This window comes from Anopheles maculipalpis, chromosome 3RL, assembly GCF_943734695.1.
Source record: "Anopheles maculipalpis chromosome 3RL, idAnoMacuDA_375_x, whole genome shotgun sequence".
In the NCBI taxonomy this organism is placed as follows: domain Eukaryota; kingdom Metazoa; phylum Arthropoda; class Insecta; order Diptera; family Culicidae; genus Anopheles; species Anopheles maculipalpis.
Window position 1 is genome coordinate 82,770,059 of NC_064872.1, and position 16,438 is coordinate 82,786,496.

A 16,438-nucleotide genomic window follows, 5' to 3' on the forward strand; every position below is an offset into this window, starting at 1 on the left:
CTCATTTGCACACAAAAATCATTCCTGTAAACGATCCATTTTCTATTTCCTTGAAGTAGCAAAGAAGTTACAAAATAATTGAATTGTATTCGCTGGCTCGATCATCGATGTCCCAGCAGTACGCTTCATCGATTCGTTGACATCCGCAACATAAACATTAGCTTTACCGCTGTTGCGTAAAATTAAAACAATCTGGTTTCGTACGTTCGGTTTCTCCGGTGCCGGCAACAAAATTATGAGCTCTCTCAGGCGCGAGGTAAGCTAGCGATTAAAGAATAATCCATTCTTCAACCTTATCAATAAATTTCCTGAACCTTCTCGTTCGCAGGCCCTTCGGTGGTACAAAATTTTGCAGCGCACAAAGAATGAAGTGTTTTCCGGTGACTTTCGCACCATCTCAGCCGCAAGGCAACGCATTAGGGAAGAATATATCAAGAACAAAGATATTACAGATGAACAGCAAATCAAAGAGGTACGTATTAGTGGTTGGCACGGCGGGTAGGGTGATGGCGGGAAGGACTATAATTATCTGTGGCAGCTGTTCTGAAGCAAGGTGTTCTTTACGATCCCAAATAGAAGATTCAAATCGCCAAGGATGTTGACGTTGAGCTGCGTCGATCGGTAGTACAGGCCGTGAGGAAGCAGCCGACCGTGTTTGGTAAGTACTGTGTGACCGTATGTGGCCGATGGCCAAACGTTCGGTACGGTCGAATGGTTGTGATTTGCTACCCTCTTTTTTTTTCTTCCCTTCTTAGAGGCGCGCATCACACCCGATACGAGAAAGATGGACAATGTAATGTTTGATCCGGACGCCGAGCTTCCTCCACCCCGGAGCAAGAAGTGTAGTGATAAAAAATAATTCAACGTCTTCCACGACTCTGCGGCACCACTGTTACCGTTTTTTTTGGGTGTACACAAGTGTCCCCATTAGCGAGCAACTTGTTACCGGTACCATGAGGCTTATCGATAGTATTTCCCTGTAGATTCCTCATCCCACATCCCAACGATTAATCACCTTAATACCGAGCCCGGTTCAAGTGTTTGGATGCGTTGCTTCGGTTAATTAATTTCTCAATTTTGTAGTGTTTTGAAAGCAAAACGCACGTAAAATGCAATATCGACCCATATCATAGGTAATTGTAATTGTGTTAGTTGATTTAAAAAGAAAAGAAGCTTAATTTTATTGAGTGCCGGCTGTAACACTTGAGCAAAACTGTATTAGTCACTTAAATTGCAAAAAAGGTTCATTTTTGGGCATCCATTTTCCATCGCCTTAATATTTAAGCAACGGTCACATTCAAAATAAAATTTTGAAAATTATGTTTAGATGATTAACCCTTGCAAGCAAAATTGAGATATTTTTCGTTCCATTTCGGTCTTAATGGTGAGAAAAGAGTGGAAAGTTTGGGAAAAATGATTACTCTCCAGAATCTGAAAATTGTATCAGCACAACCATGATCGATGTTATCGCAGCAACAACCTGAAGTGATGAAAGAAATTACAATTATTAATCACATAACGCTATTTTTTAAAATGGCACAATCAATACTTACGTTAGAGATAAGTTTCATATCCAAATTGATCATGCCGCAGGCCTGATGAACGTCCTGCAGATTGGTAATCTGCGAAATGTAATGTTCAATCTGGAACGAGAGAAATTGAAAACGACTCTATCAATTGTTTGTTGATCGTGTGTGGATCGCATCCCACTGTATGATTCTTCATTGGAATTAAGGATGTGGCAAAGTTGACCGCTTCACTTACCGCTCCATTCGTTTCCAACGAAAATGAAGTTCTTTTAATTCTATACAACATAAAAAGTGTGCGTTGATTCTAAAATAAAAAGGAACGTAAAAATAATTGCAATGCCTGGCAAAAAAAAAAAAAAAACTCAATCCACACAATCACCTCTTGCTGTATCAACCGGTTCGGATAGGCAATTAACACGTAGAATGAAAATTTTATCAACGCAAACATAAACTTCATCACGATAAACCCTGGCCCCAGATTGCCTAGCTTCACACTTTGGTACAACTCGAGCAGCTCGATATTAACACTGGCAAATGCGGCGAGCACTATCAGAATAATGACAAATCCAAACTTTTCACTCAAACTGCTCGCAATCCCAACGGCTTGCACGTGCATCAAGCGAAGTTGTTCAATCTGTTCCAGATAATTGTTTTCCACCCTCAGCGATGCTAACGGTTGTCCTAGGATGTTGTAAACGTTCTGCTTCCGTGGCAATAGATCCGATTCCAGTGGCAATCGGATGCTCATAAGCGGTACGAGCCGCTCGTTCAGTTTCCTCATGATCGAGGAAAGATGAACAAACACACTGTAATACTGGGTCAGAATCAAATAGCTCACGATGAATGGGACGGTTTGCGCAATAACGTACGGAATTGTAACGAGATGTTGTAGTATGAGTGTCGCAATGACGGGCACCAACAGCGCAACGGTAGAATACATCGGCACCAAAGCTCTGGCCACGTTCCGGTGCAAGATCGATTCCGGACAATCGCGTTGATACTCCGTGTCCCGTATCAATGGTAGCACTTCGTCAAAGTAACCTTCATAATTCAGCCGACGTCGTTCGCATCCGATCATCATGTTAGCCGTCGTCATGGCCTGCAGTACGTTTACGATGTAGTAGAGAATTACGATAAAAATGGGATCCGTTGGTTGGTACAGTATGTCAGGGTAGTAGAAAAACAGTACAAACTGCGAAGCTACCGTCATAACCGTTACGGAGATGCTAAATATGTAGCGCAAAAATATTGTCACCCGAATTCGCACGCTGCTCATGGTATAGTTTGCCTGGAACACCGTGAGCGGATACGGGGCAAGTGAGAGGCACTGGGATGTACGCAACGCTGGTCCAATTTGCAGCCGGAGCTGTTGACGCAACCGATCGGTTTCGGTGTTATTCCAGGCCATCTTTCGCAACGTGACTAAATGCACCGGAGAATGGTGCTTGCAAAACCCGGGACGTGCAAGTGTTTCATGTGGAGTATTGTGATTAAAAATTAACACAACATGGTTCCGTCGCCTCATAGTACTCATGGGCATTTGAATTGCATGCGAAGAACCATCACGCAATGATATACTTACTATAAACTAACAGTTGCATGGAAGAGTTCTTCCCATTTCGAGCAACTTGCCATTTAATGTGCATTTAACGTAAATCGAACAGAATTCACCACCAACTTACCGCCATGTTTTGTTCACTGCTCCAGGAACATTTAAATTCATGCAACAGGAGCAAGGTGCGTTCATTCTGCAATAAAAATTGTACGCCATTAGCAAGGATGTAACACAATCCGATCTAATCTGGTGGTACCTGCTGCTGGATCGAATGGTTCGATTTTGCAATTACAAAGAAGAATGTAAAGTGTACGATGGCATGCAGGAATAAAACCCACAAACAGTACTCTTCTAACGTAGGATGACCGATGTTGTGGTACAGTTCGATCAAGAGCATATTGATTTGTATGAACGTAGACAGCAAGATGATCAGGATCAGCACACCGAAATGCTTGTTTGCATCTCGTGTCAAACACATGAGCGCCATATGCAGGGTCGATAATTTCTCGACAGTTGCCACAGTCACATGGTGGTCATGTGCTTGGTTCGCACTCGACAGCTTTATATAACTGATTGTTGTGTGCTTTCCATACGGTCGTGCAGGATGCTTTTTCTCCAACAGCGTAACATCACGCAAACTATCATTGAGGCATCTCACAATTCCACCAATCGATGATAGCAGTGCCTGATACAGCAGGATGTAAATGGCGATAGTAATGTACGGTGCTAGGTAGCTCACGTTTAGCAGCGTGGAGATTGGATGTTCGGTACTGATCCACACAGTGACGGTAACGATCAACGCATGGCAGCAGTAGAGTAGCAACAGCCGGTTGGTGATGATAGAAGTTTCTCCCAGTACGGCTTGCATCAGCTCCATACGATCGAATAGCTTCATTATGTGCACCAGTGTGTCGATCGTTTCGCGAGCGAATCGTGCACTACGCCTCGGTCCAACCAATGCTACCAGGACCAGCAACACTCGCAACCAATTTTCCACATGATACATAATTTGTAGAACCGCCGGCAGGGTCCCCTTGTACACCAGCTCCGGATAGTAAATGTACAGGGCGAGGTAGCAGAGTAAAGAGATACTAAAAATTAGGACGGCCAGTGTACCGTTCAAAAGACGCAGTATCCAAGTGCAAACACCAAGGCGATTATCTAGGGCTTGCCGTAGAACGTAGGATGGGTAGGGCAGAAAACTGACGCACTGAGCGAGGTGAAGCACAAGATGAAATTTTTTGATCAGTAGATTGTGATAGAAGATGTTGTCCGCCTTGATGGGATCCATGCTGTCGACTAACGGATGTGATGGTGCTTTAACTGTTACTACTTCGAGTATGAGCAGCCCGACCCGATGCATAAATAATGATCTCGTTTGGATGCACACGATAACAATCTATTCGGTTTATTTTATTCATTTAGTATTTCAAAAAATGGCGTCAGAATAATAATGGGCAAGTGCACGCTTATTAAGTAGAAGTTTTTATTGAAGAAAATGAATAGTTCGGTGTTGTAGTTAGTTACACGATGATTTTGCATCAGAAAACTGTACCAGCACGACCAGAATACTGGTCAATCCTCCAACAACCTGAAAGAAAGACGTGAGCAGGAGTAAGAATGTGTGGTTACTAGAAAAGATCATCCATCATTACGCTCATGATCAGCGTCATATCGACGGATATCATGCCGTACGCTTCGTGTGCCTTGTCCAGAAAGAGTGTTGTTTGCGTTATGAAACGATTCGTCTGTTTAAGAAAGAGGTTAATATTTATTGGGCTATATATTTTTTAAAAGATAATCCTATTCTACATACAATTTCATGACATCGCAAGCTATTTGCAGAACTATGCAGTTGAAGGATCAATTTCAAACCACGAAGATTCTGTTGTGTTGGGGAAACGGTAAAGAGAGTAAAAACTTCGGTTGAAGTATTTGAATGCCTCTTTGATAGAGACTTGCACTACCTGTTGCTGAATTAACCGATTTGAGAAGGCATGCATCACCAGCATGGCAAATTGAAGTGCAGAATTTGTTAACTTTGCACCCAATACATCGAACGTGAATACGCCTGCCTTTACCCCTTGATAAAGCTGCAGTAGTTCGGTGTTGAGAAAGATAAACGTTGTCAGCAAGATCACGATCAGCAACCTACCATACTCTCCACCGTTTGTGCGCAAAACAATCTGTAACAGGTGCAGCTGCAACAAACGAATCTTTTCAATTGTGTCCTCGTCATCGCGTGTTAAGCGTACTGGTGCAAGTGCGTAATGTGAACGGGAACCAGGATCACTAGCATCACTGTACCCTACGCCATTATGCATTGTCTCCAACGTATCATTCATTGAGCCAAGTAACACAGACACGATACCGAACAGTGTGACATATTGCATCGCTACACTTGTGGCCATCAGTTTTGTTATGATGAAGATCACCACCTTGAGCAGATTAGCCCAGGAATTGTTACGTATTAGCTGTGCAGAAAGGACGAGTATAACCAGCACTATGATGACAAACAGCACCCGAAGTATGTTCGTTTGCACAGTGTGCAAACGTTTATCAACCTCCGGGTGACCAAAGTTCACGAGCACCGACACCAGATGATCGAAGTAAAAGTCATGGAAATCGGTTCGAAACTGGTACACCAACAGCACGTAGCCCAAGGATCCGGTTTGGAGCAATGCTTGCAGATAGAACATTAGCTTGACAGACAGTGGAATCTTGAAGACGTGCACATTCCCACTGTAGCGATAGTACAGTAGAAAGGGTACGGCAAGCACAACACTGAAAAGTAAGGCAGAAAACACTCGTCTAAGGGGTTGCACGATTCGGAAGCGGTTAGGTCGATTTTTTGAGCTGATGCTTTGATATGGTTCCAGTGGGTATGGAGCGGTACAACACCACTGCGAAAGGCAAATTACCATCCGCAAGGTATCTGCAAGAAGAGCTCGAAAAACAGCGAGTTTTTCCACCTGTAGTGGATGCATTTTGGGGCAAGACTGAGCATCCGACTGCTTGCTGATGAGTGTTAACGGTCGTAGGCTTACGGATGGATGAAATATTTAATAAATGCATTTATAATCGGAACAAGAATGTTGCATGTTCATTAAAGCATGTTTGCGCGATACAATAATTTTATGAAATGAAGAGTAGCTTGCTCATGAACTTTAGTTCCTTTTTTTTGAGTAGGTGACAGTATTATCTATTACGAAGTAGTATTAGCATCAGGAAAGAACTCCATTGAAGATTGTTCTGTGGTAGGCGGTAATGCAGAGTCGTAAAACTGGAGCAGAATGACCAAAATCGATGTGGTCGCTGCCACAACCTGCAATTGAAGAAAGGCATATTTTTTAACTTGGTTTCTGTGTGAGTTTTTAGAGGAAAGTTGTACGTACGTTAGGAACAAGTCTCATATCCAAAGTTACCATTCCACAAGCGGTATGAGTACCGGGAAGGTATGAATATCTACCAATGTAGTATTCTATCTACAAAGGAGAGATTATTAAACACAGATTGCAATTGGATCAAATGAAGCTAAGCTTACCAGTGCATTTTGGTCACTGTTCCAGTTGCAACTGAAACTATGCAGTAACATCATTGCTCGTTCATTCTAAAAAAAAGATTTATGCTGTTTGGAATAATGAAATATCGCTTTGCAATTTATCCACCTCACATACCTCCTTCCGTATTAAATGATTGGCACGAGCAATAATCGCGAAAAAGGAAAAATTCGTAGCCGTAAGCACAAACAGGTTCCATATAATGAAATCAGACATTGGTAGATCGCTCGCCACAGAATCAATGTTGAGATACAGCTCGAACAGTGTCACGTTAGCCTCAACGAACAAGCAGAGCAGAATAATAACCATAACTGGCCCACAGTGGGCATTAGTTTTCGATGTTAGTTTCATGAGTTCCAGATGCAGTGTGGAAAGTTTGTCGATCGTTGCCACCAGCGTTTGTGATTTAATGTTCTCCATAAGCACAGCCTCCTCATTGTAACAATGTTTCGCTTTGGGTTTCTTGTACGATCGTTCACGATCACTAGGTTCTACTGCAAGATCAGCAAGATGATCATTTAGAGAGGCAGCGATTTTACCTATCAACAAGAGCAACCCATTGTACTGCAAGACATTCATCATGACGGCCAAAAACGGAACAAGATAGCTCAAGCATATCAACGTGGATATTGGATAATCAAGAACTAAACACAGTGTGACGGAGTTCACCAGCGCATCGATGAAGTAAAGGATAAGAAATCGTTTTGTGACGGTAACAACTGACACAAGCATCCAATCTACATGGTGAGCTTCATCGTCGCAAAGAACCAATATATGTACCAAATCGTGGTAAATATCTCGCAAGAAAGTTGCACAAGTTTGAGGCCATAGCAGGGTTGTAAGCACGATTAGAACCTTCAGGCCATTTTCTAGATGATACGCAATGTTTAGTACCGGTGGTACGTCTTCCTCGTACATAAATTCCGGAAAGCAAAGGTACAGCGTTACGCAGCTCAGGAAGGCTGTGCTGAACATCACAAATCCTACAGCTCTATTGAGAATGTGCAAGAATTTAATTGACAATTGTTTTTTTCGTATGTTTTCCTGCTGAAACTGGAACGGATAAGGTAGAAATCCGAAACATTGCACAAGTTGGAAAAGGAACCGAAAACGTTTAGCCAGCAAACTGTGGTAAAAGGCTGCATCCAGCTTAACAGGACACATTTTGACTGTAAACTGTGAGTGTGATGCACTGTTATAGACAGGAGTCGAGAAATTGCAGGTAATGATCTCGATTTTTTCTGCTCATGTACTTAAAGCAATCGAATGATCTCGATGATGAAAAGACTTTATTATATTAAATAGGTTTTTTTGTTGGTAAACCTTGTTTTTACTAACCGGAGTGCGGAACATTCAGTTTGGAGTTTTTATTATATGTTCATGATGTATTGTTGGTGATAAAGAGTCACTTATGGAATGATTAATTAGGATAGTTAGGTGGGTGCAGGCTTTGCATCGGCGAACTGGACCAGTACTACGAGAATATTAGTCAACCCTCCAACGACCTAAAATGATAAACGAAAAAAAACAGGACCTAATATCTATTCATCATTGAGCTACAACGCACTAAAATAAATTACACTCAAGATCAACGTCATATCGATAGAAATCATGCCATAAACTTCATGTGCCTTTTCGAGAAAAAGCGATGTCTGCGATAAGAAGCGATTCGTCTGCAAAGAAGAGATTCCGTAAATTAAACTTTAAGAAATTGTAATAGAAAATTATTTTTTACGTACAATATCAATACATCGAGGATCGTTTCCCGGCTTGTTGAGCTCATACAGCACCTTAAGGCCACGTATGTTCTGCAGTGCAAAAGGAAAAAAAAGGGATTCAAAACATGATTGTATCTGGACACTACATTCTTACCTGAGTTTGAATCATTCGGTTCGGATAGGCAAACAAAAACAGCATACCGATCTTGTACGCAGAATTGAGCAACTTCGAACCGATCACGGCGTACGAAAATGCTCCCGCTTTAATGCCTTGATACAGCTGCAGCAGCTCAGTGTTGAGGAAAATAAATGTGGCCAGCAGAATCATAATCAACAGCTGACCATACTCTCCACCATTGATACGCAGTACTATTTGTAGAAGTTTAAGCTGCAGGTGGCGTATCTTTTCCACCGTCCGTTCGTCATCTCGCGTCAGGTGCACGGGTTTGGCGATGAGCGATATGGGCTTATTTATCGTTTTTCCATTTGTTGCTACACCGCCAAGAATGCTTTCTAGTGTGTCATTCATTTGGCGCAACAGTATGGACACTGTTCCTAGCACGGTAACGTACAGAAGCGTAAAGCTTGTCGACATCATTTGTGCAGCTAGAAAAATCACAATCTTTAGCACTGCTGTCCATGATTGTTCGCGCAGAATGTATGACGCAAGTGTAAGGACGATGTACAGCAGAATGGCTGGTAGCGTTCGACGGACGTTTCGACGCAGTGTACGTAAACGAGCGTCAATGTCCGGCCGTCCGAACTCTTCCAACACGCACACGAGCCGGTCAAAGTAGAAACGATGAATATTGGTCCGGAATTGGTATACTAGCAGAACGTATGCCATTGAGCTGGTTTGTATTGCAGTTTGTACGTAGTACATCAGTTTGATTGATAGCGGTATACTGTACACGTAGATCTGTCCGGAATCGAGAAAGTACAGCATGAAGGGTGCAGTAAAGAGGACAGCGAGCAGAACGACGGATACAACGCGGCGCAGTTTCTTAATGATCGTTTGTCGGTAGCGTGTAGTGCGTTGGTACGGATCCAATGGATACGGAGCTGTGCAGCACCACTGCGAGAGAAGCATCACGTCCCGAAAGGTGTGCACCAGTAGGGTTTTAAAATAGGCACGATTTTCCGTTTGCATACGAGACATGCTGGTGAAGGACTGAAGCTTGAGGTGTTCACCAGCATAACGGGCCAAGGACTACTAATGAGCTACTGAAAAATGCATCACCGTGTATGAGCACTGTGTGACATGAAATTCGTTTTTAGATGACATTGGCCATTTGTTCAGTGGTCTTTATGATTAGCTATTACACCATTACTAAGCGGTTTCAGTTAAGCTTTAACTGTCATGTAAGCGATATTTTGTCGACAATCTCATATTTGAAGTTATTTTTAGGACAGCTAATTTTTAAAGCTTTGGTTTTAAGTGATTGGTGAGTTGACAAAAAACTTGGGCTGAAAAAAGGTTATTTAAATAAGAAAAAACGCAAATAGTATCACATAGATAGTTGATGGAGGCGCCCAGTGGCTGTAGCGTGTAACATTGGTACAGTTGGATTTTTCTTTACTACTTCTAACACGAAATTACAAACACAGACAGCTCTCAGATCATGTTTCAATAGTCCATTCATCTGCAGAATTGTCGGTCCTATTACGGGAAAATTTAAATTAAGAATCTAAACAGTGAAGGGCCAACACTCTTTGAGGTTGTGGTGCCTTTAAGAAAAAGGAAACTGAGGAATAAAATTGCGAAAATAACGTTACGATAATTACGCGCTTGTGTTTAAAATTGCATACCTTCAGGCTTGTGTAGTATTACAACATTACTAATTATTACAACTAATTATTACAAACCTTAGAACAATTAGGTTCTTCTTAAAGCCTTAAATAAGTTTATTGTCATTTAACTATATTTCCCTTTATCTTTTATTAAGAATTTATCTTTTTCCACAAACAGACATTTTCAAAAATTTCAAATTCCTTTTCCCGCTAGATGACGCCACCTACCACAAATCACATGGCGCTGTACACGTGGGATGGAAAGAACACCTGCGCACGGTTTGTATTGATTTTTCCTGCCACTTTGTTTTGTGTTTGAAAGCTGCACACACTCTGTGACGCGTGTAAGGAGCAAAACATTGGGACGGTACTTGACGCAGGTTTTACAAAACAGTTTCCAAGTGTTCTAGGAAGGTTGCAGAGGTTGATGTTTTGTACAAAGATAGTGGAGTGATTGGCAGATTAACAATTCAGCAGCTTGTCTTATTACAAAGAAAAGCGTCGGATACTGTCGCAACAGTCTATTCCTTTTGTTAGACAAAAAATTATTAAAACTGCTAGCAAAGACTGATTTTTGAAGGTATTTTTCATTCAGTTTGTGTCTTTGTCATAGTTGCAAACAAAGCATTTCGTTTATTTGTGATAACAAGTCGTAACCCCATAACAGTTCGCACCGTGCATGGTTGCGTCGAAAGGTAAACGTCAACATAAGAGCGTTGTAGTGTTTGCAGGACACAAGACGACCCTCCGGTCCTTTTGGCGAGCTTTCACACACACACAGACGAACGCCGACACATACTCACACACATACACACATCCAAACAGACCCGTTGGAACGCGCAGCTATGATGTAAGGAAAAGTCAACAAGGAAAACTTTGCGTTTGGTCTCGGGGAAAAACAGTCGGAACAGGCTGGGCTGTGGTGTCAGTTCTCGAGTAGTAGGTAGCTTGAGTGGTAACGCTAGGCTTTCAATATTGTGTATCACCTTACACCAGTGCACAAAGTGACTAGGAGTTGAAACTGGCAACAAAGGTTAATCTGTGAGAAGGAAAGGAAAATTTGATTGTTTGTTCCCTTACAGTACGGATAAGTTCTTCTGTGTGGTTTTATTTTCCGTAAAGGATCCAATCAAATGCATCGATTTTCTTTTCAAGACATCTCTGATCTATAGACTAACAAAGAAAAGTGATTCTATCTATCACAAGCAGTGAAACCATTAACAGATGCGTGAGGTGCCAAAAAATAGCATCCTTTTTGTGTATCTAGATTAGCACACGAGCACTTAAAATTGGGGATAAAAGGCGAGTCACAACATCCCATTAAAAGTGCATCATTCCATCAGTGACTGTCGACTAAGACGCAGAAAAGTGTGTGTGTGTGTTTTTCCTCCGGAAGGAAATCATAAGCAGACACAAAGACACTCCATTTGTGCTGAGCCAGCTGCTGTTTGGTGGGTTGCTGTCGCTGAGACAAAGAAGAGAGAGAAAAAGGCAATCCTGCATCCGCGAGCTAGCTGCATGGTACGGCGGAAAAGGACTCACTAGGACGAACGGCACACAAACAAGCGCAATTTGGTGTGTTTTTTTTTATTGTGTTGGTTGTTGCGCCCGCTGACTCACGCCAAACGTGACGGTGGTTACGGGTTTTCTTCTGCAAAAGGGCTGTAGTAGCATAAAGCGCATCGAAAAATGGCACTCGATTTTGCGGCAACGTACAAAGTGCTGGTGCTGGGCGATTCTAACGTTGGCAAGACGTGCATCGTGCATCGTTACTGTGACGAGCGGTACTATGACACGTACATTTCCACGATCGGTAAGTAATGGGTTGTTATGAGCGTTTGCTTCCTATAAAAGAGTCACAAGGAAATGTGTACTTTTGTGGGAAAATTATAATATAGTTCCGTCCCGATTTTAAAGCAATCCAACATTGTAATGCGAGGGATTGATACTGCAAATTGTAGTTTTTTATTCGTAATTTAAACCTTCCCATGTCCTTTCATCAATTAAGGCGAAATCGATCGCACCACCACAGATCAGAGGACAGATCATTACGACCAACGTATACTTTGTCGCTTTAACGCGTCCAGTCTCTCAGCTTCTGACCTTTACTTTCCACTCCTACCGAGAACGCTCGGTAAAGTGAGCCATCCAAATTATCGCCCGCGATGATTCATAGGGCTTGTGAGGGTTCGTGCGGATAATTACAGGCGACCGGGGGGAAAATTGCAGTTTGCATATGCGATGATGCATCGTCGCCAGGGCAAGAGATTTGCCCTTGCTAGTCGTATCATCATCATTATCAACGCCAACCTCATCATCATCATCATCATCATCATTGATGTATGGAAAAGTGCATCCGTATGCAGTGTAGCGGAATGAATTACCGGATGCATTCGTACAGGGAAATGAAGCTGAGTGAAAAACTACTCCACGTTTGTCGGTGTTTTTAATAATGCACTTCTCATCATTACTTCTTTCTCGGAAATTTAAATGATTTGTTTTTATATAATTGATGTAATTTTAGTGCTGAAATAGTTAAGAATTTCAGTTACCATGTAAGAAGTATTTCTTTCTACTTTGAATTCACTATATTGCATAGCTTCAGGCGTTTGCTTTCTAAACTCATCTTTTTTCTTATTCAAATGATTGCTTAGAATGTTTATCAGTTGTTGCAAGTGTGAGTAACCTAGCAAAAGCCTTCAACAAATTCTTCCCACGTACCAACGTGTCCTAGCGTTCCCTCGCCGATGCAATGCAGGATGCTGAACGAATCCCTGACCAACGTTGAAGGTTCCGATCTTTTCCCATGCCGTTGCTCGTGCTGCACGGCGCGTTCACCTTTTCATGAGCTTGCAGATTATGCTGTTGTGTCGGTCCATTTCCCATCCTTCCGGCAAAAGTTTGGCCCCCCAAAAACCCGTGTATCACGTACTTGCTCCCGGGGCTGGTTCTCGCCCCGTTCGACGAGACATTTTTTACGATCGACATTTACGAACCGGGCCGGTGTCGTATTTTAGTGCAGTTTACCGCTTTTGAGTTGCCCGGTTTTTGCCTTTCGATTCGAGTTGATGGATCGGACCGGACCGAATAAAACCGGCCATTTTACTGTCCTCGGGGAAGGTGGGAATGGAGAAGATAGTACAAGACATGTATTTTATATCCTTGTGAAGCTCATGAAGGAAGAATTTGAAACAGAACCATTAGCGAAAAGTGGTCCTCTGCTAAAGGTTCGATGTTCTAGGATTTGGGCGTAACGAAAATGAATCATTTTAGCATGCGTGATAGTTTCCGTTTCAGAGGCAAGGATAAGCTGTACCTACCTAGTTTCCCAACTTGATATGCGGTGACATATGTTATTTTCGGAACTCCGTGGTCCGTTGACAGAGACTATTTGCTCACAGTCTAGCCGCGTTTGCAGGGTGAGTTCTTCTAAAGTGAACAGTTGAGTGAGTTCCCGGTGTTTGAAAAGAAAAAAAAAATCATATCCTTTTCAAAACAAGCTTCCTGCTGCAGGATCTAATAAAGCGTCATGTTTTATGGACAGTATTTGTTCTAGAACTGTGTGCTCTTCTCTTTCCCCATTCCCGTTTCCCGTTTCCCCGAACTTGAAAATTGAAAATGGGTTTTCAACCAAAGAAGAGTCGTTGGAAAATTGGAACTTCCTATTGTTTACCACGTTCCGTTTTATTGCGCACAAAACGAGATGTCTCGCGTTCATGTTTGATTTTCGTACAGGGATGCAGAGATGGCTACAATACGTTTACGGTGCTCCCGTTTCGGATGTTTATTTTGCTTCTATAAATGGCGTTTCTTTTTCATTCGTTTGTTTGGCACACAGGAATCGATTTCAAGCAGAAACTCATCAACCTGGACGGTGTGCCGATCAAGCTACAGATCTGGGATACGGCCGGTCAGGAGCGGTTCCGCACGCTGACGACTGCCTACTATCGTGGTGCCATGGGTATACTGCTGATGTACGACGTGACGAGTCTGGAGTCTTTCAACAACCTCTCCTACTGGTTGAGGAACATTCAGGAGGTATGTATTGGTAGGAGAATGCACGAAATAAAGTACCTGATCGACATTAAGCTCTCAATAATTTAATTGGAACAAATTTGATTCTTTCAGATGTACCATTTACTCAATGCATTGCTAATGCATTTATTGTGCATTTACATTTTTAAAGTATTTCCTTCCTTTTTCTCTCTCTATCGGTTCCACTCCAGAACGCGGCTCCTGATGTGGTAAAAGTTCTGGCTGGCAATAAGTGTGAATGCAATCCACCACAGCGAGCAGTCGATAAGGAACGAGGTGAAAAGGTAATAATGAGTTGTGGACGGGTTAATGTCAGCATTTCCAGTTTTGTTCTTGACACCGTTCCTTCGCACCGATCTGGTGAAAGGAATTAATTGAAATTAATTTATTGCACCATCGTCGCTACGGATTGCGCCTCGCTTTTTTGTTGTTGAGGGGAGTAAAACTTATTGCCCAGAATGGCGAGAACTTCCGATTCCAATTTCGACGCCACGTTCGAAGTACACCGCGGCGGAAAGGAGCAGGAAAAAGTAGGGTCCTTTTTAGTGCTCCCCGACGATGAAAAGCACTAATAAGGAGACCGTTTTCTGCTTTGTGTACTCTTGTGTACCACCTATGGGGGAGAAAGCACATCCAAACCACAACACCCTCGCCAATAACGGTACCACCTGGTACTGAAACAGACCAATAGGAAAGAAATAATAAGCGAGACAAATAGGCGACACACGGAATGTGATGTTAGTGGCGCCGATATTCCGATTTTTAACTGGGATTGAAGCATTGTTAGGAGAGGGTTGGATTTCATTAGGGATACGTCTATGTTGATGCTTGGTGGTGGTGCGTAGAATGCATGGGAAAATCCAAAGGTAAATTATTCCTTTGCCCTGCTTTTGTTATTTCACTCCACGATGCCAATGACCTGTGGATTCTAAATCAGCAATAAAAAGGAAAAGGGATAAGGAATATAAATGTGTAAATGCTTTGCTAACAGGTTTATGCATCGTACTAAATTTATGTAAGCATTCAAGGATCATTTATTGTTTAATTAATTCTGCTCACTTATTCATAGTAGATCGGTAATAAAATGTGGAAAGGGGGGCATATCTGTAGTCGAAGTTGTTGGTTTAACACATATGATTTGTAGATTATTTACTTGTTGCATCAATCGTTTAAAAAGACAATTCTCATCCTCACAAGAACATCAATCTGGACCTTGGAAGTTCCTTCCCATACGACTTTATAAGCTAACCTAAGTTAAGGATGCTCCGTGACGATAATCTCTTCTCGTATCGCTACAGATTGCCGAAAACTTTGATATGCCCTTCTTCGAAGTATCATGCAAGCAGAACATCAACATTGAGCAAGCGTTCCTGACACTGGCCCGGAAGATTCGTGAGCAGCGAGAACATCGGGTAATTAAACCAAACCACTCTCAGAATCGGTGCACCAAAACTCTACTGCTTATTTCGTTTTATTTTAGGGTGAAAACTTCGACGATGGCGATCGCCAGAAGGGCCTACAGGACATGATCAAGAACGGACCCGGCTCGAACGGTCTCGGACCGTTTACGTTAGGCAGTGGCGGCGAAGGTGGACGATGTTCTTGCTAAACATGCCGCTAGAGTGCATGGTGCGTATGGGTTAGTTTGAACTTTCACGACAAGACTTAAATTGTAACAGCTGGTGGGAATGGGAAGTAACCGGGAAAATTTTTTCCTTGTGTGTGACGCTACAGCAACAGCATGCTGCCACAGCTGAGGATGTACTAAAGCACAAACAGAAAACAAATGTTTCAAGAAATGCGCTACAAGTGCGACAGAGTTTTGCAAGACCACACAGAGGAAAGAGGAATTAAAGGCAAAGATGGGTTTCCTTTGGATTACTAAAACACTCACACTAACTAACAAATAAATGATTTAGAGCAAGGTATAATTACGCATCACTGTTTGCTTACCAAACCAAAAAAACACGTTGCAGACAAGATGGAACGTGTAGCCAGTTTTGTGTTCCTTACTTACAGCCAAGATCACTCAATCTTAAGTCAATACTCGAATCGAAGGGCCAGTAGCTGCAAGTGGTTCAGGCGCAACGTTTAATCAATTTAGAAAATTTTTAACCAGTTGCCAGTTAAGTAGCAAAAATCACGCATAAATCACAAGCGGTCAGCATGGGGAGGGTTGAAATGAAATACATTAAAAGCAAAAAGTGAAAAAAGCGACAGCAAAAAGAATGAAGGAAATTAAAAACGTGT

General features: G+C 42.3%; 5 protein-coding genes across 5 annotated transcripts; 2 read left to right on the top strand and 3 right to left on the bottom strand.

Annotated features, from left to right (window-relative positions):
* The first annotated feature begins 105 nt into the window (after positions 1-105).
* Positions 106-972, top strand: LOC126563337 (complex III assembly factor LYRM7). The gene is made up of 4 exons (XM_050219973.1): positions 106-256; positions 329-472; positions 577-658; positions 756-972. Exons 1-4 carry the CDS (start codon positions 236-238, stop codon positions 857-859), a joined length of 351 nt encoding a protein of 116 aa, XP_050075930.1. The 5' UTR covers positions 106-235; the 3' UTR covers positions 860-972.
* A 445-nt stretch (positions 973-1,417) lies between these two features.
* LOC126561058 (putative gustatory receptor 59f) lies at positions 1,418-4,375 on the bottom strand. Its single transcript, XM_050217007.1, is given in 3 exon segments — positions 1,418-1,480; positions 1,554-1,643; positions 3,212-4,375. Coding segments are annotated over 3 exon segments (1,317 nt in total).
* Positions 4,376-4,603: 228 nt separating this feature from the next.
* Positions 4,604-6,071, bottom strand: LOC126562411 (uncharacterized). Its single transcript, XM_050218921.1, has 4 exons — positions 5,052-6,071; positions 4,901-4,969; positions 4,740-4,832; positions 4,604-4,675 (listed from the first exon to the last, which is right to left on the bottom strand). Exons 1-4 carry the CDS (start codon positions 6,069-6,071, stop codon positions 4,604-4,606), a joined length of 1,254 nt encoding a protein of 417 aa, XP_050074878.1.
* A 2,006-nt stretch (positions 6,072-8,077) lies between these two features.
* On the bottom strand, positions 8,078-9,521 carry LOC126561060 (uncharacterized). The gene is made up of 4 exons (XM_050217008.1): positions 8,517-9,521; positions 8,384-8,452; positions 8,225-8,317; positions 8,078-8,149 (listed from the first exon to the last, which is right to left on the bottom strand). The coding sequence occupies exons 1-4, from the start codon at positions 9,519-9,521 to the stop codon at positions 8,078-8,080; spliced, it is 1,239 nt and encodes a 412-aa protein (XP_050072965.1).
* A 2,304-nt stretch (positions 9,522-11,825) lies between these two features.
* On the top strand, positions 11,826-15,797 carry LOC126562977 (ras-related protein Rab-8A). Its single transcript, XM_050219585.1, has 5 exons — positions 11,826-11,966; positions 13,992-14,191; positions 14,380-14,472; positions 15,487-15,600; positions 15,669-15,797. Exons 1-5 carry the CDS (start codon positions 11,843-11,845, stop codon positions 15,795-15,797), a joined length of 660 nt encoding a protein of 219 aa, XP_050075542.1. The 5' UTR covers positions 11,826-11,842.
* The last annotated feature ends 641 nt before the right edge of the window (positions 15,798-16,438 follow it).

What these genes read in the sequence shown, in the direction of transcription:
- LOC126562411 (XM_050218921.1), bottom strand. Translation starts at nt 6,071, where the DNA reads ATGCATCCACTACAGGTGGAAAAACTCGCTGTTTTTCGAGCTCTTCTT. An exon ending in ATCGGTTAATTCAGCAACAG is followed by an intron (nt 4,970 to 5,051) that starts GTAGTGCAAGTC and finishes CCAACACAACAG; the next exon opens with AATCTTCGTGGTTTGAAATT. An exon ending in GCTTGCGATGTCATGAAATT is followed by an intron (nt 4,833 to 4,900) that starts GTATGTAGAATA and finishes TTTCTTAAACAG; the next exon opens with ACGAATCGTTTCATAACGCA.
- LOC126562977 (XM_050219585.1), top strand. Translation starts at nt 11,843, where the DNA reads ATGGCACTCGATTTTGCGGCAACGTACAAAGTGCTGGTGCTGGGCGAT. An exon ending in GGTTGAGGAACATTCAGGAG is followed by an intron (nt 14,192 to 14,379) that starts GTATGTATTGGT and finishes GTTCCACTCCAG; the next exon opens with AACGCGGCTCCTGATGTGGT. An exon ending in ATAAGGAACGAGGTGAAAAG is followed by an intron (nt 14,473 to 15,486) that starts GTAATAATGAGT and finishes GTATCGCTACAG; the next exon opens with ATTGCCGAAAACTTTGATAT.
- LOC126561060 (XM_050217008.1), bottom strand. Translation starts at nt 9,521, where the DNA reads ATGTCTCGTATGCAAACGGAAAATCGTGCCTATTTTAAAACCCTACTG. An exon ending in ATCCTCGATGTATTGATATT is followed by an intron (nt 8,318 to 8,383) that starts GTACGTAAAAAA and finishes TCTTCTTTGCAG; the next exon opens with ACGAATCGCTTCTTATCGCA. An exon ending in ATATGACGTTGATCTTGAGT is followed by an intron (nt 8,150 to 8,224) that starts GTAATTTATTTT and finishes TTATCATTTTAG; the next exon opens with GTCGTTGGAGGGTTGACTAA.
- LOC126563337 (XM_050219973.1), top strand. Translation starts at nt 236, where the DNA reads ATGAGCTCTCTCAGGCGCGAG. An exon ending in ATGAACAGCAAATCAAAGAG is followed by an intron (nt 473 to 576) that starts GTACGTATTAGT and finishes GATCCCAAATAG; the next exon opens with AAGATTCAAATCGCCAAGGA. An exon ending in GAAGCAGCCGACCGTGTTTG is followed by an intron (nt 659 to 755) that starts GTAAGTACTGTG and finishes TTCCCTTCTTAG; the next exon opens with AGGCGCGCATCACACCCGAT.